Source organism: Uloborus diversus, chromosome 3 (assembly GCF_026930045.1).
Source record: "Uloborus diversus isolate 005 chromosome 3, Udiv.v.3.1, whole genome shotgun sequence".
NCBI classification, from domain to species: domain Eukaryota; kingdom Metazoa; phylum Arthropoda; class Arachnida; order Araneae; family Uloboridae; genus Uloborus; species Uloborus diversus.
The window spans coordinates 117,511,638-117,534,507 of NC_072733.1; the positions used below are offsets into that span (position 1 = coordinate 117,511,638).

General features: G+C 36.0%; 1 protein-coding gene across 1 annotated transcript in view; it reads left to right on the forward strand.

Annotated features, from left to right (window-relative positions):
• Positions 1-22,870, forward strand: part of LOC129218159 (pikachurin-like) — a 587,112-nt gene that overhangs the window by 495,538 nt on the left and 68,704 nt on the right. The window contains exon 4 of the mRNA XM_054852374.1: positions 7,755-7,956. Within this exon, the coding sequence (XP_054708349.1) occupies positions 7,755-7,956 (202 nt within the window). The remainder of the gene's footprint in view (positions 1-7,754; positions 7,957-22,870) is intronic.

Genomic DNA, 22,870 nt, shown 5'->3' on the forward strand with positions numbered 1-22,870 from the left:
CTCAACTTGCCAAAGGAGGACAGTACACTGCTACCATTCGCCGATAGATGTCCGCATCACGCTCACCGTACGCAAACAGAAACCGCACTACCGCGCGTTGTTCCGATCTCGACGCATCCATGGCTAGCACGACTTTCCTTTAGTACATTCTCCTTTGTACTTAATGGAATTGGTTGAACATCACAAAAATAAGATAATTGAAGAACTCGAAGAACTACACTGTGAGTAGTAAGAAGAAATGCGCTGTTAAAATCAAAGGTACCTGCCGGGTGAAGTCCTTCTCCCTAGGATAAAAAGAGTGGTGCCTCAAGGTGCAATGGAGGTTTCGAAATGTGTATAGGATTCTTTTTTGCTTCTCACTGGGAGAACGCATTGAGAAGAGATAAAATGAAGGGAGTGAAAACTATCATTCGTAATGCCAAGACCTCAAGTCACGTGATAGATTTTAAAGCAAAGCATTGTGGAAGAAATCAAGCTTCTTTCCCTTGTTTCATACGAAACGGGTCAACTATTCGTCGTTGTTGAGTCACGTGACTTGGGGTCTTTGGATAAGCCAATGATTGGACTTGCTCCCTCCATTTACTAATTCCTGCTCTACAGGCGAACGGCGCTAATAAAGTTAAAAATAGTCCACTCAATAGCAGAATCGTTTTCTCTGTAAGGGCCTCTCGTATTCTTCACATGCGTTGCGCCATATATATATCCACTTTAATGATGAACGAAGAAGTAGCAACTAAGATGATGCTGGTATTATATTTTTACTTTGAATGGAGTACAAAATTGAATTAAAATTCAACATTTCTTAGATAAATCTTCAAAATCTTGCGTTATTGCGAGCTTTGATATTGGTAGGCGTGTTTATACATCTGAAATATGACATCGATTCAAATTTTGCGCTTAGTACATAAGTGTAGCGCTATTAGCGTCACTCAGAATTTGCAAATTAGGGTTGCCTTAAATGCGTGCTGTAAAGTTTATGAGCGTTATTTTTCTGTGAAATTCGTCGTATTGAATCGATGATAGCCAAGAATACCTTTTAAGAAGAAGAAGAAGCCATTATTAACAGCTCAGAGTTTGATTGAAGTCGTGTACTAGAGCTATGAGACAGTGGATTTTCTTTCCAGGATATTGCATAAAGACTTGACCGGAATGTATCAACTGCGCATGATTGTTGGGAGTAGTGGTCAAGGGATGGTATACTGCCTGAAAAAGATCGGGTTCTGGTCGGTCATGTGGCACTACTGAGAGGGAAGACCGCCGTATTCGGTGTAAAGCTGTAGCAGAAATTCAAGCCGCAGTTAGTACCACAGTGACACAACGAACTGTCACAAATGTTACTTCACTAAAATACTTCACGGATAGCTCCGAGCCAGGCGCCCTGTAGCATATAGTATTTCACTGACAACAAACCTTTGCCGTTTGCGACGCCAGTGGTGTCAAGCCAGAGGGAAGATCAGTTGTGTTTTCTGGTGAAAGCAGATTCTGCCTTTCATAGGCGCCCATATGGGGGGCAAGTGGGGGTTCAAGCCCCCCCCCCCCCTCCCTTCTTAGAAATTAGGACTTCCTTGCTTTTAGTACTTTTTTCTTTGCAAAAATGTAAAAACATTTCTTCTCCAGCCATTAATGAATATGTTATTAAAAATGTCAAATTTTAGTTGCTCTAATCTGTATTGAAATCGGTTTCCATGGGGAAAATTTCTAAGCCCCCCCTCCCCCTTAAAATTTTGCATATGGGCGCCCATGGCCTTGGTGCCAGTGACGGCCGTGTGTTGGTCAGAAAGAGGCCAGGGGTACGCCTGCAACCAAACTGTCTGTGGCCTAGACTCAATGGACCTACACCTGGAGTTATGGTCTGAGGAGCAATTTCCTATGACAGCGGGAGCACTCTCGTTTTTATACCAAACACACTGACTGCAAATTTGTTCGTCAGTCTGGTATTTCAGCCTGTAGTATTGCCGTTCATGAACCGCCCTGAATAGGAATTATCCAGCAGGATAACGGTCGCTCTCACACCACTGTTTCAACGTAATGTTCTCTACAGAGTGTAGACATGTTACCTTGGCTTGCGAGATCACCAGATCTATCTCTAGTTGAGTGCATATGAGATATCATTGGACGAGACAACTGCAGCATCATCCACAGCCAGCACTGAACATCCCAGTGTTGACATAACAAGTTCAACAAGATGGAACTCCATATCACAAAGTGACATTCAGCACCTGTATGACACGATGCATAGATGCTTGCAGATTTGCATTCAAAATTCTGGACGTTACACCGGCTATTAAAGTAACCGCATTTCACATTTGAAGTTGAAGTTGAAAACGATTCTATATGACTCCGTAAATAATGAGAGGGCTGCGTAGGAATAACGCCTTGCCTGTAACTAAAAAGCGATTTTTGGAGTGGATAAAACTAGGAGATAAAAATATAGGCGTGTGTTGTTCTAGAAATTCAACCAATCATAAAAAAAGTCTCTAGATTTCACGTGAATAGGTGTAAACATTTCACATTTAAAATGCATTTTCTCGGGTTCGAATTTTCAAGACCACAGGTTAAGTTAATCATTTAAACATGTTAACTAAATAAATGCATATCCCAAATTTCATTGCTGTACAATAATTTTTTGTTTGGGTTGGGATTTTTTTCTCCGTCAGTGTATGTAGTATATTTACAACGAAAAAAATTTTTCAGGCACGGGGCTAATAGGAGTGAGGCCAATACTGTTTTTACTCTGAAAAATAAGTGGATAAGTTGTGAGAAACAATCTCGTAAAAAAAATTTCGTTTTTGATGATTTTTTAAATATTTTAGATAGAAATACTTCTTGAGTGGAGAATTTCGAGAGAAATACTTCTACCTGCGGCACGCAGGCCTGGGTTCTATTCCAGGGTTGGACATGGTTGACTCAGCCGTTCATCACTTCAGGGGGTAGATAAATAAGTACTAAGTGTGCTTGGGAATTAAAACCTGGAGGGTTCCGCACTCGACTGACATCCTAACCGGAACATCCGCCTTGCACCCCAGAGCCCTTGGTCAGGAAAACTGAGATGGGCTTAGTAGGCTTTGGGCCTCATGAGCAGTTGCGTCACTGGGTTTTACACCCCTTGAGTCACCCTCCTTGTTAAAAATGTCAATACTTTAGAACTTTTCCCCTCAGAAGAATGCAAACGGTTAATATAATGCTCCCTTCACCTCCAACTAAAAATAATGTCTATGAAACTGTCGAAAACCGAAAAAATATGGGGGGCACTATTTCCAAAAAGTGGGATGCGATATAGGAAAAACGGTGATCATATTTGGATTCAGGGGATTATTTTACATAAGAATCAGCACGAATGGTGTCAGAACTATTTTGAGTGTTTTTTTTTACCTCTCCCCCCCCCCCCCCCCCCCAGTGTAGCCCACTCTCAAACTTAATAATTTTATATCTGCAAAGAAAGAAGAAAAGAAGTCGTTACAAATCAGCTTATATATACGTTTTCATCTTATTGTCTCTGACTTATCTTTAACATGCCTTAAGTCCGGTAAGTAATAAACCAGCGTTACCAACGATATCACTCCCCCTTCAAGAAATACCAAGTGCCGACTTACAGAGGTGTACATTGAAAGAATTGCTACGTTTTACGCAAAAACAATTTACTACTTGATTCCAGCTGAATATTGTTGGTTGCGCCTACAAAACCCGCTATTTGCTATAGGGGGAGATCGGGCTAGTAGTGACATTTACGGCATTTTTGATACTACCGGTAAGTTACGGTAGTATCAAAAACCGTAAGATTTAAACTGATAAGAAAGATTTAGTGTATCATATCGTTAGAATAAATCTTGAGTGAACAACTATCAACATTCTAAACGTTTTTTATGACATAAAATGGAGTTTATTGTGTAGCCTTTAAGTTTGTCTCAACTTGTCCCGTAGCGCGGCTAGTAGTGACATACTTGAGGCACATTGTGACACATAAAAAACGCATACAAATACGTTGTAACATGTACATATTATTTAAGAAATGCAATTAAATGGAATATTTTAAGTTAAGTATTTTTAAAAATATATTCATTAAAAAAATAACACCTTTATGTTTTCAATAACACTGTAAACGAAATGAAATTAAAATAGTTAAATTATTAACACTTGTGAACTCTTTCTTTTACAGACACATTAAAAAAAACTGTGTTAATCAGGAAAGAAATGAAACGTAGACCAACACTTATTTTTGGCCATATTAAACTTTGACTCCTTACAACTTATACTCCCATATCCTACAGGTCTACCTATTTTTAAAATTACTCATTATCATCCACTTGTTTCAACATCCCATGTGCCGTTAATACAAATAAAATAGGGTTTCATTTTTTGGTACATTTGACATGATGAGACCATCTTTTACATGACATACATTACACCCATTCGTCTATTCTACGGGTCTAGGAACTTTTATTGCACCAATCAAACTTGACATTATCAATTTTGATCATCTTCAGAGCTATCCGAATCTTGCTTCTTCAATTTTTCTCAATGACGTTTGTGTAACTTTTTTTGCAGTTTTTGGCATTTCCGTGCTATTTCTATTTTGCTTTTCTTCTTCAATTTGTTTCCTGCTTTCTCTTGCTTTTTGTTCTGCTCGAATTTTCTCTTTAGGTGCGATTACTAGAAATGGCAAGATTTAAACATTTACGAGCGGAGTGCTTGCGCTTTCGACATCCTTCTTTAAATGGCCGTCTTTCTCTTTAAAACGTAACGCTGATACAATGCTAATGTCAACTGCCATTGACTCATCTAATTCAATGAAAATTCTCACTTCTGAAGACTGTTCTGCATCCTTACTATTATTGGCTAAATTAATTGTTGAAGTGCTGGGTTTGATAACAGCTTCATATTTATTATTTTCAGAATCATTTTGGTCATTAACACTCTCATCTCTGACGGATAACGGGTCGGGGCGGGCTAGTAGTGACACTGTCACAACGTGCCTACATGACTTTCTCATACCTAGCTCCGTGTTACGCCATTTTGAACTTTATTCAAAAATTTCCGAAACACTGTCATGATCAACAAATTAATTTCATAGAATAACTACTCAAAATATAGGTATTTAAAAATTTTAGGAAAGTTTACATACCTCAGTATCCTTAGTGTCAGTGACAATTCCAACGTAGGTCACAAAATTTACTTTTGCTCTACAAACACGATAATTAATTTCATATTGAAAACAGCCCTATGCTATACATTTCCAAACTTACACAAGACACTTGAGACCATCAACCTGCTCCCTCCCATGATGCGACAGGTGTTGAAACCTATTTGCTCAGTCAGGAGGCTCGATGGCACAACTTGTCCCTGGCACAACGAAACCCGGTCTCCCCTAAATCCTATTTTTCACTCTTTCATTGATTCAGAAACAACTTTACTCGGCGGATTGGTTCTGAAAACCCAGTATATGTATTAAGATTCTGAGAAGTTAAAAAAACTGGGCCTCTAAACTTGTTACTTGAATGTATATTTGTGAAATATTGTGGGAAAACATTGCGGAAGTAAATGTCAAAGTTCATTGCTATAAATATTTTAAAATTAAAATTGAAACTTATGTTTGAAAATAAGAAAATTCCAAGTGTTGACCCTTTTTTTTTCCTGAACAATTTGTACAGATGCACTTAATGTAGCGAGTTTTGGAGGCAAAGGACAGTGTACTGTCTCTCTATTAACGAAAGAACGGCGCCACAGTTTGATTTCAGCAACTACTAAAGACGCTTATCGCAAATTATCGTTACCTAATTCTATATTCTTTCGATTATTCAAGTGTCATATTTTCTACACATTGGCATACTTGCCAACTCTGCTTGTTTTTCCTGACGTTTCCTGGATGTGGGCCATTTCTCCCGATTTCTATTAAAAAATCTTCTGATTTTCATCAATCTCAAAAAAAATCCCTTTATTTAAGAAATTTCAAACAAAATCCCTGTACAATTATTTTCGCAAAGATAATCCCTCATTTTATCTACAATCCCATCCTGATTTTCCCCTACATAGGATTTAGTTACGTACTAAGTATTAATTTAACTTTCATTCTTCAGTTTCACGTTTCAATCAATTGTTCTATGTGAATGTAACCTAAGGAACTTGCATAAGATTTTACTTTGAGCCATAGTGAAAATCCCTCTTTTAAGTTCTAAACAACAAAGAATAATGTGATTTAACAGGGTTGGTATCACAGTCATTTACTGGATTTTTTTTCTTGAAATATTGGCAAGTATTTATTGATTACACAACAGTTTTTTACTTCCTTTTACAAAAAAGGAAGTATTGTATTCGCAAAAAAAATTTCACTCAAAAATCGGCCTTAATTTCCATTTTTCTCACCCCCGAATGAATGTTGAGTTTTTTTTTTTTTTTTTTTTTTTTTTTTTTTTTTCTACCCGACCACACGTGGATATATGCCTAGAAACGTACAGGCACCCGAAATATCCAATTTGACGACCCCCGGGATAATTACAATGAATTTTCTCGTGACGTCCGTATGTACGTATGTATGTGTCTCGCATAACTCAAAAACGGTATATCCTAGAAAGTTGAAATTTGGTACATAGACTCCTACAGGGGTCTAGTTGTGCACCTTCTCTTTTGGTTGCATTCGAATGTTCATAAGGGGGTCTTTTGCTCCTTTTTGGGGGGAAATCATTGTTAATTTCGATGTAAACTCAAGTTGTGTTATAATTTATCGGACACTTGGCGATATATCGCCAGTCTTTTGGTCGCCAAGTTTTTTGCCAACTTGGCGACAAATTTGGCGATTTTTTGTCTTTCTTTTTTTTTAATTTCGTTTCAATTTGGCCACTGTTGGTGATATTTAGAGAGTAAACAATTGAATCACATTAATATTGCCAATAATGTGGAAATGACATTAAATTGGAGTAAAAGGAAGTCATGTGATGACATCAGCTCGTTTGCTTTAACGTTTCTGAGAAGTTACGGCCACCAACTGGATTTCTAGGTTACGAACTCGAAAAAAATAACATATAGGCTATTGAAACGTTATATAAATAAACCAAATATTTCTGTGCAAGTGATTTAAGCTCTGTTTACTAATAGCGGTATTATTGGATTTGAGTTCTCACTTTTTTTTTTCATCTGAAGGCGTCTTTTCTTCTGTTACTGAATTTATTTGCTTGTTTAGTAGAATTATACTAAGGTAAACACGCCAGTAGTGGCCAGTGCTTCAGTATCAGATCTTCAGTAGCTTCAGTATCAGAAACTCAATGAACGTATGATAACCCAACTCTTCCTTAATCGTCCCATTTTCTTAAAATGCCAGAATTTCAATTAGTTTAATTTTTTATCCATTTTTTCCCAAACCTCAAATTTGATGCATTAGTGGCCACTCCAAAATCTGAAAATTACAGTTATGACCATCTGACATTCTCCCATTCAAATAATTTACATTACTTACTTTAAATTCAAATAACTGATTAGTAAAATTGATTCAATATGATAGTTACATTGAGTACCAATATATTAATCACATTATTATTGTACATTTCTTTCTTCAATGTATATAAGTATCTTTGAAGTGGACACTACTGAGGCACTGGCCACTTCTTGTGTGTTTACCTTACATAAAATTAGAATTTTAAATTGCTTTTTCTACTGCTCTAACTACTAATGATAGTAAATATCATTGGAGTTTAATTTCAATTAATGTAGAATGATCATTATTGAAAACATTTGTTTATAAAATATAATATTTCTAATTCCAGCTGTCCAAGCTAAATATCCCAGGTTTCGGGAAGGTTCTTACCTTGCTCTTCCAATTCTTCGAGATGCTCATAAATCCATGCAAGTGACTTTGGAATTCAGACCTGAAGCAAATGATGGACTAATACTGTACAGTGGGGAAAAATTAGATCTGCAAGAAGATTTTATTTCGATCACGTTAAACAAAGGATTTATAGAATTCAGGTGAGAAATATATCTTTGCATTCAACTTCCCTTAGAATTGTTCATTTCAGTAGGCACGAAGGTACGATATTTTTCTGGTTTTATTTATTTATTTTATTTACTTATTTTGTTTTATTTATTTTTTTTTTCGTTCCTATATTTATAGCAAAGTATCAACAGATTTTTACAAGCAAAATTTTCTTGTTCAGTTAAAACTATTTGAAAAAGATATTCAGAAAATGTCTCTGCGCTGGCTGCGAATTGACATTTTATAATTGAAGGGCTCGGGGCAAGAATATGATATGCCACATGATGTGACTTTTTCAGTAGGGCTTATAAAAAATATTAGTAGAATTTTTCAAAGGTATTATACATTCTATATTCTGCAATACTAACGCCAGATATGTTTTTCTCCAAATGACATAATACATTGTCATGCTTATTTCAATTTCAGTTATGAGAAACAAAAATTTTGATCGAAAAGTCACTCCTTGCAGCTTGTCACATTTCTGCCCCGAGCCCTTGAATTGCAATTTTTTGCTAGCAATTGGACTACGGTCCTAATTCAGTCGTAATATAAAAAATTTGCTAGTATATTTTTCTGTTTTGAAAAATTTGATTTTCTGTCTTTACAATAAAACAAATCTATCATGATTCATTTAAGAATATTTTTGCTGTAACTCTCGTTTTGGTTTATAGCGGTTTGAGTTTTTTTATGAATTTCATATCAAACTTGTGTATAAAGTTTTGTTGTAAAGAAACGGCTTTACACTTAAGCACTCAAATCAAAACGTAAATGAAGGTAAAAAAATGTTCGGGTTTGATGTATAAAGAGAATTTTTTTGAATTCCTAACTGCCCAGATCGGTGTTTCCAGGTGGGATCGCTAAGTGGGACATAAAAATTAATCATGCAGTTTTGTGAAAGAGTGTAGATTGAGAAAATTCGCTTTCATTACACTCATTTAGGCATGGGCGGAGTTAAGGGGAGGCTTAAGGGGGCTAAGCCCCCCTTGACAGCTCATTACTCCCCCCCCCCCCAAATGAAAAAGTACAAACAAGGTTTAAGGACTTGTTTCTACACTTTTTTTTTTTTTTTCAAGAAATAATTCTTTCCTAGCAATTCCAAAGAGAGTAAGATGACTAAAAATTACCTTTCTTAACATTACCACGAAGAACTTTAACATGTGTTATTAGGCTTAATGCTATTAGAGCTTCAGAATCTACCACTACCTTCCTTAGCATCTTCAAAGATAGCTTTAGAATTGCGTTTTTAGAGCCTCAATTTCCAAAACATTCTGGGAAGAGCTCCTGAACTCTCCTATCTCTGATCATGATCCATTCCTTTTAAGTACGACCCATTCACCCCCCCCCCCCCCAGATTTGTGACACCAGGGGCGGATTGCCTTCTCCTCCGTTTTACACGTCTGGGGGGGGGGGGTGACACTTTATGTGGAATTGCAAATTTTGAGAAACATGAATACTTAAATTCAGAAAATTTCCCCCTTTCTTCAAATTATTTTTACTCTATCAAACGCAGTTGCATCACTACGGGGGGGGGGAGTACTTGAGTTGGTAGACACCCTCTGAGCTTACGCCAAATTGGATATAAAAATTTCATTTTATCATGTTTAATTTTTTTTTTTTTTTTTTTTTTGGCGTTTGTGTAGTGAGTTGGGGGGGGGGCACATCATAGATTGCCGCCCATGCTAAGTACGCCTCTGTACTATTCTACATGCTAGTATTAATAGTGTTCACTCATGAATGACAGCTAAAAATGTCTGTGTTTGAAATACATAATTTTTGGTTAAAGCCGGATTTTTTTTCCCCGACATATTAAGAAGGTTGATATTTATTTTACCTTTTGAAAAAAAATCTAATTTATCAAAAAAAAAAAAAAAAAAAAAACAGTAGGTGAAATAGAACCATAAATCATACATGAGGCAAAGGCTAGCTTTTTTCTCTCACACAGTAAAATGCGTATAAAAATTTAATACTAACAAATTATGATAGAAATGTTTTTTCATCTACTCTTCAATTTTTACTTGCTTTTACAAACGAGCTGATTTGTGCATCACATGACTTCCTTTTACTCCAATTTAATGTCATTTCTCCATTACTAACAATTTTAATGATTCAATAGTTTACTCACTAAATATCAAGAACAGTGGCCAAATTGAAATAGATTTTTTAAAAAAAATCGCCAAATTTGTTGTCAAGTTGGCGACAAAAATGGCGATACATCGCCAAGTGTCAACCAATTATAACATAGTGTCCACCAATTATAACATATAATTGTGTTTACATCGAAATTAACAATGATTTCCCCCCGAAATTTGGCAAAAGATCCCCCTAAAAACACCCGAATGCAACCCAAAGGGGAGACGCACAACTAGACCCCACTAGGTGTCTATGTACCAATTTCAACTTTCTAGGACATACCGTTCTTGAGTTATGCGACATACATACGGACGTCACGAGAAAATTCGTGGTAATTAACTCGGGGGTCTTCAAAATGGATATTCCGGGTGTCTGTAGGTTCCTAGGCATATATCCACGTGTGGTCGGGTCGAAAAAAAAACTCAACGTTCATTCGGGGGTGAGAAAAATGGAAATTAAGGCCGATTTTTGAGTGAAAATTTTTTCGCGAATACAATACTTCCTATCTTGTAAAAGGAAGTAAAAAGGAAGTATTGTATTCGCGAAAAAAATTTCACTCAAAAATCGACCTTAATTTCCATTTTGCTCATCCCCGAATGAATGTTGAGGTTTTTTTTTTCCGACTTGACCACACGTGGATAAGTGCCTAAGAACGTATAGACACGCGAAATGTCCATTTTGACGATTCCCGAGTTAGTTACAACGAGTTTTCTCGTGACGTCTGTATGTATGTGCGTATGTATGTCGCATAACTCAAGAACGATATGTCCTAGAAAGTTGAAATTTGGTACATAGACACCTAGTGGGGTCTAGTTGTGCGTCTCCCCTTTGGGTTGCATTCGGGTGTTTTTAGGGGGGTCTTTTGCCAAATTTCGGGGGGAAATCATTGTTAATTTCGATGTAAACTCAAGTGGTGTCATAATTGGCGGACACTTGGCGATATATCGCCATTTTTGTCGCCAACTTGACAACAAATTTGGCGATTTTTTTTTTTTTTTAATCTATTTCAATTTGGCTACTGTTCTTGATATTTAGAGAGTAAACTATTGAATCACATTAAAATTGTTAGTAATGGGGAAATGACATTAAATTGGAGTAAAAGGAAGTCATGTGATGCACACTCATCAGCTCGTTTTTTTTAATGTATTTTTCGTGTAGTTGTAATGCTATGCATAATTCTTTAAGTAATTTGGGGCCCCAGGTTCAGGCCTAGTTGACCTGTGCGGTAATCAGGCTCTGCTAAAGTGAGACTTACAGGTCTATAATTTCCAGCATTACCTTTAGACCCTTTCTTGAAGAGGCGTTATATTAGCCAGCCTCCAGTCCTTTGGCACTGTCCCCGAGTTATAAAAAGCATTGAAAATATTTAAAATAACATCCACTAATTCCTCTGCACATTCAACTAACATTTTTGGATAAATATTATTTGGTACCGGAGCTTTAGTTGCTTTAATCTTTTTCAAATGAAATAGAACCTCCTCCCAGGAAAATACAAAATCTTCAAGCTGTATAATAGCTTGTGTATTGTTAGTGTTAACTGTTCAAATAGATATCGTTAAACACACTGGAAAAAAAGTTGTTTAGAACATTTGCAATATCCGTGTCGTTTTGGATTAAATTTCCATGCTCATCAACCAATGATCCAATTTGACTGTTTCGAGCTTTCCCAGAATTAGCGTAAGCAAAAAACCTTTTAGGGTCCCCATCAATGTCATCTGCTAACCTATGCTCAGGGCCGATCCTAGCAGGTGTGCAGCGTGTGCACCGCAAAAGGGCGGCCAAAGCAAGGGGCGGCCGCAGGCCGCATCATATAGTTCTTTTAATCAAGCAAAGTTCCTCAAGAATTTCTCACAAGATAACATAATAAGTCAAATAAATATGCCGAATTTTAAATGTTCAATTATCAAAGTAAGCGCCGATTTTCCGACAGCATAGCATAGTTAAAGAAAAATAGATTGTTAGGGAACATTGTGTTGGTTTATTGTCCATTAATATCTACTCTTTACACACATGCTTCATTTGGTTGAAAAATTTGTGAGAGAACCGGTAATCAGGCATGGATACAGGGGAGGGGAGATCAGGGAAATGGCCCTTTAGAAGCATTAAAGGGTGCCTTCTAAAAGGAGCACTCAGGGTCCAGGGCGGCCACTAATGTTTACCCCCCCAAACTTTTATAGACCTAAACAATGAAGACATATTTTATATATTATATTTTTAAAAAGCTATACTGATTAGATACTCTCGTAAGCATTTCAAACAACAAATTCAGTTTTCAACAATCGCGGATGCGTGGAGAGACAGACTCCCGAGAGTCAAACATATATAATGACAAAATAAAATTTTGTAATTTTTCCCTTTTACGGCATTTTTTTTTTTTTTTTTTCGAATTAAAATCACGAATGAACTGTCCGGTTTCAGATCAGGGCTCTTGCCTCGGGTAGTAAATTTAAACGTAGCTCCAAAACAAAGATCCAAAAGGATGCTATGACCTCCTTCACGAGACGAAAGAAGGCTTAAAATTGCGTTTTTAGGACTTTAATTTCAGAAAATTTTGCTGTTTGAACCACCAATCTTGAGGACTCAATTAAATCTCTGATTTAACCCTTCCACCTTATCTTAATCAAACATAGCTTGAAAATGTTGGCTTTAAAATCCAAAATGTATTTTCTGAGGACAGCCCTTCTTAATGTCACCAAAATTTGCTTGATGACATTTTTCGTATTTCTTTTTCGAAATTTTTGCGATGGAGGGCCCGAAAATCCATTCCCAAACATTACTACCAAAGATAGTCTCAATTAGCCTCTTTAGAGAGGCCCCTAATCCCACCCCCTCAGTTTGAAATTGAATTCAGTTTCAAAATACAGTTCGTGAGGGCACACTGAACCCCCGCTCGCTCTTTGTCCCATCGTTATCAAACAATGCGTAAAATGCGATTTTCTAAAAAACTCTGGAGGAGAACTGCCTAACTTATGTATTTTTTCACGGCACTAGGGCATATATTCATCAATCGTCGAAGTGAAATGGACAAAAGTCTATAGTTGTGTTTTTTCAGATAAATATCGAAAAATATCCGAAAGATCTGCCGAAGCTTCCAAGTTTTGTTAACGTCACCAAAGATAGCATAAAATTGCGCTTTTAGAAATATCCGCTTAAGAGCTCCAAAATCCTTCCTTCCCAAAAATAGCCTAAAATGGATTTTAGTTCCGAAAAATATTTCGGTTCGGAATATTTTCACGTTTTCCCTATCGTTTTCAAATGTAGCCAAAAATGGGTTTTTGAAACAATAGTGCCGAGAAATTACCGGAGGAAAGCCGCCAGATCCCCTACCGTCACCAAAGGCAGCCTAAATTTGCGTTTTAAACTTCAATTTCGAAAACTTTCGATAGGAGATGATTGAATCTCCCTCCCTCTAGCAACGTCAACAAAGATAACCCAAAACTGCTTTTTTTTAAATTCAGTTTCAGAAAATTTTCGGGAAGAGCGCCGATCTTTCCTAAGTTACGGTCACAAAAAATAGCTTCAAATTGATTTCAATTTTGAAAGAATTTTAAGAGACTCCAACATTACTTTTCCCCTGAAGTCTCGAAAAAATTCCTAAAATAGCGATATTTGACGTCAATTTCGAAAATTTCTCCATGCACCTTGAATATACCCAACTCTTTTCTCCTTGCTACCAAACACAACCAAAGATTACCAAAATATATTTTTCGTACGCCAAATTCAATAATTTTCTGGGAGCAATTCCCCTTCTCTGATTCCCCTCCTCCGTCCTTTCTCTGATGTCACTGAAGACATACTATAAAATGCGTTTTTACGACTAGTAAATTTTGGCATCTATTACTATCTTCAAAGATATAAATTGTACCTAAGGAGTTTCTTACTATACCACAATTAGTTAAGCTTACCCGCTTTGGGTTCCCTGGTAGGGGCAAAGCGGGTTTTTCAAATGTTTGTTAAACTTGATAATAAATAAATATTAGGTTTGAAATAATACAAGAATCACTTTTTAGTTTGAAGTTCAAGAACCCTGCTAGGAAATAAATCGAAATTGTTGCGATGAAAATCCAAAAACTACAACTTTCGAGCGTTCTCCGAAAACCTACCCGCTTTGGACCACCTCTATTTATCCCTTTTTATAAGTTCATCATTCTTGTTTTTTTTTTTTTTTCTTTTTTAAATTAGAACTTGATATAGAAATTTGAAGAAGTATTTATATGGACGTCAAAGATTAGTCAAAATATGCAAATTACTCTTGAGGGGCGGCACATTAAATCCTTGCACACGGGCGGCCGACACCCTAGGATCGGCCCTGCCTTTGCTCCAATTCCCTTTTCTGAATCCGTACCAAATACTTAAATTTTCGCCTTGCATTACCATATGGAGCCTCTCTGCACTCCGACCAGTTTCTTTAAAATGACGAAAATACTTGCTCATAATTTAGAGCTTCTTTAGTCTCCCTAGAGAACCATATGGGCCAAATTTTGGTACTAACACCTTTTCTCCTAACTGGAACATAATCCCCAACACCCCCAACCGTTTTAGCTAGTTTTTCCTAAAGCCCTCGAACGGAGAAGAAGTAGCGACATCGTTTTCCCCTATTGTCTGGTGCCGCTTCCGATTCTTATTGGATGTGACCGATCACGTGGGCAATCGTTTGACATCTTGGGGCCAAACCTGAGTGCTTACCGGTCTTTTAACATTGCGTTCTCGCTATTCTTGCTCATATTTATTTATCGGTATATTTATTTCTTCGTTCATTTTAGCATCTACTTACTGTGCCGTTAAGTGAGTGAATAGGGTAGAATCGGGCACCAAATTATATCCTTTACCTAGAGGGAACGAAATAAAGAAAAACGTAAAATCTGGGTGCATTGAATCGGCAGAGATGACTTCACTTCTTTTATCCCCCCCCCCCCCCCCCCCAGTGTGCATCCCTATATAACTCAATGTTTTTTTGTATATATTTTTAATATTTGTTTGTATTCAAACTCACGTTTTTTTTTTCCCCCAACGCATTGTAGTTAAAAATATTGCATTCCTTGAGTTTTTACTTTTTCACAGTGAGTTCTTGTTCATTTCTTCTTCTAGGATTATTTTCACAGGATATTTTTTTGCCATTTTTGGTGTTTCATTAAGTATTTATTGTAACTCTTCCGTGTAAACACGCATTTATTAAATGGCCAGTTCCTTATTTATTTATTTACTTTTCTTCAACAATATCGATTTATTTGGCCAAAATTTAAAGTTCAAATTATTTCAGCGCAGTTAATATTTAAAACTTTATCGTCAATGCTTCTATTTATCTCAGATCTGTAATCTGAATACTTGTTTAGTGAATTCAGGAAAAATGCCAGTGAAACGAAAGCAACATTTTGAAACAAGCACCTATTACTTTTATGTTTAACAGAATTGTAAGCATGCATTAATGTGCAATACAAAATCAATAACACGAGTAATTGATTCATCTCTTTATATGTATTTTAAAACTTTTGTTTAAAATCTTAAACTAATTTATTACTTTTATTCTATGTTTCTGTGAGTTAATATGACAAATGTCTCCCTTTATTCATCGACATTAAAGAAAGAAAACAATCAATTATTCACGGACATTATATTGTTGAGAGAGTTGATGTTGTATAAAAATATTTATACTAATCCAATATCTTATATTTTAACAATTTTGCAATATAAAACTTGAAACACTCACCGTATTTTGCTGTTATTTTTAATGAACATGCTACTTTGACAACATTTATTTTATTTTATTAAAAGGCAGAAAATCTTACTTTGCATTTCATTGCGTTACTCATTTAAAATTTTATTTAAATCCACTTTGTGTAGTGAAACGTTAATGCTGAAAACGATAGTTTATATTTTTAGTAAATGATTAAATATAATTATAAGTTTTCAAAGAAGAATTCAATCCTTGAAATAAATAGCGAAAGTTTGTTTTAATCCATGAGTTTTATGGATGAAAAGAAAGCCGCTTTATTTTTAAATACTACATTGTTTTCGATTCGAAATTTCATTTCAGTTTAATAATAAAAACTTATGTTCTATACAAACTGGAACTGCAAGTATCATATTTATACATTGGTTATGTTACTTTAAAATTCAAAGAACCAGTAGTTTAAACCCTTGTAACATACAGCTTAATTTTGTGTCTGTACGATAAAAAAAATATACTTTTTGGTTAATAAAGTATATCTGTTGCGATTAATCAATGGATGATTAATTATTTATGCTATTCTGATAATCAATACAATCATAATATCTATTCTGTCAACATAAATATCCTACTTCCATGCTTTCGGGGAAGAGAGTAAAAAAATATTTCGCAAAAAGGTCGAGAATTATTGTAAAACATTAAGCATCAACATCTTTGCACATTAAAATGCCTTAATATCAAAATTAGTTTCCTTACCAAGTAAAAATTTAAAAAAAGTTAATGTACATTCAAATTTTTGTTATCTCGAAGAATCTAGGAATATTTATTAACAAGGAGTTACTAAGAAACCACTATTTCATCATAGCAGACATAGGAAGACAGCCGATGCTTGGCCCCAACATGGCCGACAACTCCCCGTGTCGCTACTTAGGAGAAGGATCCAGGGCTTTAGTTTTTCCTACTGCTGATCTACGTCACTATTTTCCAATACTGACGAAAAAACCTCTTTCAAGCTCCGTCTAAGTGCAACAAAATCAGTGTTTCTGAAATTGGGCAAAAACCTAAAATTATCATCTTTGTACACTTCAACTCTAATCCGGCACCTAATGCTGTTATGATCACAATCTCCAAAAATGATCCCCTACACACAACCCCTGAACAGAACTTCCTATGTCACAAAAAACTAGATCCAAAATCGCCTCCTCTCGAGTTACCTGAGTTAGAACTGGATCTAAGAAACATTCACCAATTACCCATAATGACCTACCTCCACTTTTAGATATAATTGGAAGCAAATTTTTAACAAAAATCTTTCAATTAACTCTTGTAACAGTTCTTTAATTCCAAATAGAGGGCTTTTTTTGTTTTGCAAAAAAAGAAAAAACTTCACCGGTCCACGGAAATTTTTCACATTTCAACCGGTTTGCTAATCAAAAATGGTTGAGCGCTGCGATAAATCATGTATTGCTGTCGCCACACCCAATTCTAAGTTTCGGTTTCCTCCACGGTTTTTAGTGTAACTCATATTTTAGTATAATGTCTCTAGTAGTCAAAAGATGGCGCCAGTAACCAAGGTTACTGTTGGAACGATCCGAGCAACGACACGGACACGCGCGAGTTGGTTTTTCAAATGTTAGTAAACATGAAACGCACATGTAATGTAGTTAACGCTTCAAAAAAATATTACAATAAGCATCAGTGGGATCCTGGAGTTATTTTTCAAACAAGATTATTTGTGGCATCTATGTGTAAAAAATGCAGTAAGTATGTATTTTAATTCCTTTTTTTATATTTCATAGCAAGACAAACATCTTCTAATGTAGATGTTCAATAATTTTTTTTTTAGATTGAATATATTTATATTGAATATTTTAATTGATCTGACAGAAATTCGGAACAACAGTACAATGAATAGTTTTAAACTTTGCTGCTCTAACCGTTTATTTTTTTAAATAAACATTGGTAATAATATATTGGTAATAATATGATGACTGAGCTGGCGGTGTATTTCACGTATTGGTAATAATACAAATACAAAAGTGACGACCAGCAACAGGCTCTGGGTAGACTGGTCCTAGTCAATTTCCAATCCCCAGTGAAGATCAATGGCCCTCTTAAAACTATATACTCCCTTGCTCATTACCACCTCTTCCGGTAAACTGTCCCAAGGTTCAGGCCCGGACTGGCCATAGACTTGACCGGGACTTTTCCCGGTGCGCCCTCTCGAAAGGCGCCTTTCTGTTCTTTTCTTATTTTTCAAAACAATGTTTTAGCAAAATGGAAATAAATTATGTGGAACAAAGAAGTGATTTTGCATGTGAATATTTTCACATGCAAAAGCAATGGTCTTAAAACGTTTCCTTTTATTGCCCCCAATAAAGGCAATTAGTCCCCTCTCGTTTCGTAAACGGTCTGCTCCCAGGCCTGCTGCCCCATCGTTTGTGGCTTATCTTTTGCTCCAAGTTTCAATTCTGAGGACAATAAAAAAGGGATGTGAGGGTGAAAGTGACAGCACATATCTGTGGTCAAGAATACGAGAATGGTTTGATTTATTGACTGTACTTAAGTTGCTGTAAAAGAGCGGATAGCATGACTCCCTGTTCTGCTAATGATCTTAAGTGCAATACAAGCAAGTAAGAAGACAAATAATTTTAATTTTTGAAATCTGCCCATTAAAAATAGTGTAATATCGAAATAAGCCGCATAAAAGCAATAATTTAGTGGATGGATGAACACGATGACAGAAGTCAGATGTCGTATTTTTTGTCACTTCACAAAATAACTTTTAGGACAAGACTGCACGGTGATTCCTAGATTTTGGAGTCATGGCGCCCTTTTTGGAACTAAGATATTCGCATGGCGCCCTTCCCAAAATAAAAGTATGACTTGTAACTGGCAGTCAAAAATAAATACGAGTCGTGTATCTGCATTGAATAGCCCTTATTTATCCTGAAGAGGCCCTGAAAAAAGAAAAAAAAAGTTTCACAAATAATAAGTCTAAATTAATTGAGAAAAAATAGTTAATTTTCGATGTGGTCCTAGGAGGACTGCAGGGCTCCCCTGGGCACATTTCAGGAATTACTGGACTAAACACAATAAAGATGCCGAAAAATTTTAAAGATAAAACATTTTTCGATTTTAAACTAAGTTTTGTCAATTAAAATCATTACAAGTTCAAGATCTTTGTGTTAAAAACATATTCCAGTTTTTATGGTTGGATTTCATTCTTTCTCTGTCTTTTTAGCCAGATGTGTGTACAAAGGAAGAGGGTCATGGCATAACCTTCGGCATTGAAATTGTTAGGAGTTAACTTAAGAGATTTTTTAAATCTCATTTTGGGGGTCATGTTCTCGGGAGGGGGAGCGCTGCGTAGCATTTGGAGGAGGTTCGTCATTGCCCTGGCGGTGGGGGGTTGTCGCCCTTATGTAAGCTACAATACTACCTTAAAAATATTAATATTTGAATTCCTGCATAAAATCATATTATTACATTTTATGCTGCCTTTATATCATTTTGGGAAGTTTTTTAATCTGTGTTTTCCCTCAAATGAAGCTCGATACCGCGCCCCCCACCCCTCGCTATCCTGTTGACTTGTGAAGGTTATTATTGATAAACTTTGCATCAATGAAACAATGCAATTCATTATGAGCGGAACGAATTTTTGAGTTTGAAGAAGGAATGTATAACGATGTTGTTAATAAGTAAAACGCAAAGCTATTATTTGTGACGTCGCGAAGGGGGGGGGGGTGTCCGCCTCGGGTTTGACTGTCTGGGGGGGGGGGGTGATACCCAAAGTGGAATTACAAGTTTTTGATAAAAATGAAGCTGAAATGCATTTTTAAGACTACTAATTTGAAAAATTTTACAGGGGATAGGCCCGCCCGTACCCCAATATTTCCCACCCCACACCATGGAATCAATACGTACTACTATACTCAGAATTAGGTTCATATTGTCAATACTTAAACCTAGTAGTGACCTCTTATAACAAAAAACTGAAAACCCATTAGCTTTCCATGTGTGTAAAATAAGTTCAAAGTAATTACGAGGCCAACAATTTCACAGACCCCCTTACTTTTTTGATCTCTCGACGCACACATGCGTCTTGGGTAAGTTACATAAAAAGCATTCATAGTTTTTATTTGCCTTATGTATATTATCCCACATAAAATTTTGGTTTTTCACAAATACAGTTGTTTCTGAAAATTGTAATATTTTCATGTTTACATAGAATTTAAAAACTTTTTTTTTTGCATTTAGAGGGAGAGGGGGGAGGGGTGACACATCACTAATTATCGCTCCGTGTGTCACCCATGCTAGGTACGCTACTGGTTTTATAAATATTAATAAGAGTCAAGAAAGACTATATTAGAAATGCAATGTGAGAAATATCGAAGTAACCTTATTCGTTTTCTATCTGCAGTTAGTTTTTACATATCAGGATAGTATAAAGCCTAAAAAATAAACAGCACTTTTTTTTCACAGAATAAAAGCTAAAGATTCTAACCATTAAAGCATTTTATGAGGGTCTTTCGAAGCATTCTTGTACTGTGCAAGAGCTTTTGACTAACTATCTTTTGGTAAGCAGAAAAAAGGGAGCATAGACCACACACTTGTTTTATGGCTTTAAATAACGCCTTTTAAGATGCTTTATATCGATAAGGATCTGCGATGCTTGGGTCCTGGGGGATTCGTAGCAGTGGATTTCTGTTGGACAAGGGAGGACAACTATCATAAGTTTTATGCTGTTAGACTACAGAGGTCCAATTGCCGTTACTTACATGAATCGAAGAGTCATTTGGATCAGATTTTTGCATTAGTGAACAAGTAATTTTGAAGCTGCAGCAAAATTGGATACATTAAGTCAAGGATATTTCCAACAGTAGGTTACTCGTTTTCATTTTCTTTTTATTGCGAAAATATTTTCCTTCATGTATAATCTTAAATTATAGAATTACGATCTATGATTCATAATTTACTGTAACATGATCTATAAGCTGCGAAACGACAAATAAATGATATTGCAAAATATTCGACAATACATACCTGTATAGTTAAGAAAACAACGTACTTGGATAAGTTTAGAGTCCCTATATGAAAACGTAGTTTTCAGAGTTGCGACAACAGCTACACTCGGAAAGCGCAACCGGTTACAGGGGGAAGATAGGGTTGCCGCCGAGTTGCAAGATTGGCTCCTTGCTCGCTTTCGAGTTTCATTTAAAAAAATAGACCCAAACGGGAGCGGAAAGACTGGCTGAAACGGGTTCTGGTTTTGCGATGTAAGCACGCGGATTCGAAAATGCATGCTGTTCAATAAGTGAAACGCTCGATTTTTGATTCAAACATTAAAAAAAGACAAAATGGCCCTGTGTTAGCAGAATTAAGAGCAGATATTTTTAAACCTTATTCTCTTTAATACGATCAATTTTAAATTAATCAAAAGATTCCGAGACAACGAAAATTATATTATAATTTTAATTGATTCAAAATCAATGAAAGAACAAAGACTGATAAAGAAAATGAAAATAAATAAATAAGCAACAAATAACGAACATAAAAAATTGCTTGTTTTTGCTACATTGAATTAAGCTTTATAAAGATTTTTGAACACAGAAATATTTCTTATATTGATATCAAAAGCATTACTTATTTATTTTTTTTCTATAAAAGGAAAAATATAAAATTTTCTGATTTAAATGAAACAAAGCTTAGCATTAGCTTAAAAATTCTGAAAGGAAATATATGCCTGGGATGCCCACCTACGGGGGGGGGGCTGTTAGGGGTGTGGCACCCATGTGTATGCAAAGGAAAGTTTGAAAGAGGAAGACTAGAAATATGTAGAAGCTTAAAACAAGGTATCCTATCCAGGCCAGGATCTATACATTTTAGGCCTCCCGGCAACAAAACCTGTATAGCCCCTCCCCAGAGGCCATCAGTGTATATTTGTAACGTTAAATAAGTCTTAGTGCTAGGTTTTGTCAATTTTTGTCTTTAATTTCAGAGGCCGTTGGACCCCTTAAGACGTGGGGCACCCCACACTGCAAGGATCCTATCTCGCCCCAACCCACTCCAAAAAAAAAAAAAAAATTTGAATTTTGTCATCTTCAATTCAAATTATGTTTTTCGCAATCACGAGTGTGTGTTTGTATGTGTGTGTGGGGGGGAGGGGTATGTGTATGTGTATGTGTGTAGGCATGTGTGTTTGTGTCTGTGTGCAGTCATGACTGTGTGGGTAGTTGTGTGTATGAGTGTTTGTGTGCGTGGGGGCGGGGTATGTGTATGTGTGTGTAAGCATATGTGTTTGTGTCTGTGTGCAGGTATGAATGTGTGGGCAGTTGTGTGTATTTGTGTGTATGTGTAGGTGTCTGTATGCATGCATGTGTATATATGTTTGTGTGTAGGGGTATGTGTGTGTATGGTGGTGTTTGTGTATGTGTGTATGTGTTTGTGTGTGTGTTGGTGCGTGTATGTATGCGTGTGTGTGTAGGATATGGACGCAACCTGGAGACGTTTTTCGCTAGAGGAGTAGCATTGTGAGACCGGCCGACACGACGGGTGGTGCCGCGCCGGTGGGAAAAATGATAGCACGCCAAAAACAGTCAAATGAAAGCAATAAGCAATCGTGATTGCTCAAAAAAAAAAAGAGATTAAGAACCTCTGAATATTTTAATGGTTTAGTGGGCACACTTAGTTAATAGATTAATTTGTATAAAGTTGAAAACTGAAATTATATTAATCAGAGGTCATTTTTATTTGAAACTAGATGCAGATAGAAATATTCAGAAATAAATTGGGAAGTTAAGGAGGGGGGGGGGTGTATTTTGACACATTATATTTTTTCAACATTCTTATATGCATAAGAAACAGATGTCTCCATTATTTTATATTTATTTCTTAAAAGTACACTAACTATTATTTAAAATTTTCAACAACATTTTTATACCAAAACAAAACTAGAATGAAAGGTAGTAAGATAGTAGACATTTTTTTAATGAAACAAAATTAAAACAATTCAGAGTACCAAAAAAGGACTTGTACTTATTTTGAATTTTTATGACAAAGCAAAAACTAAAAATTGAAAACAATTTAGCATGAGGAAAAATCATTTC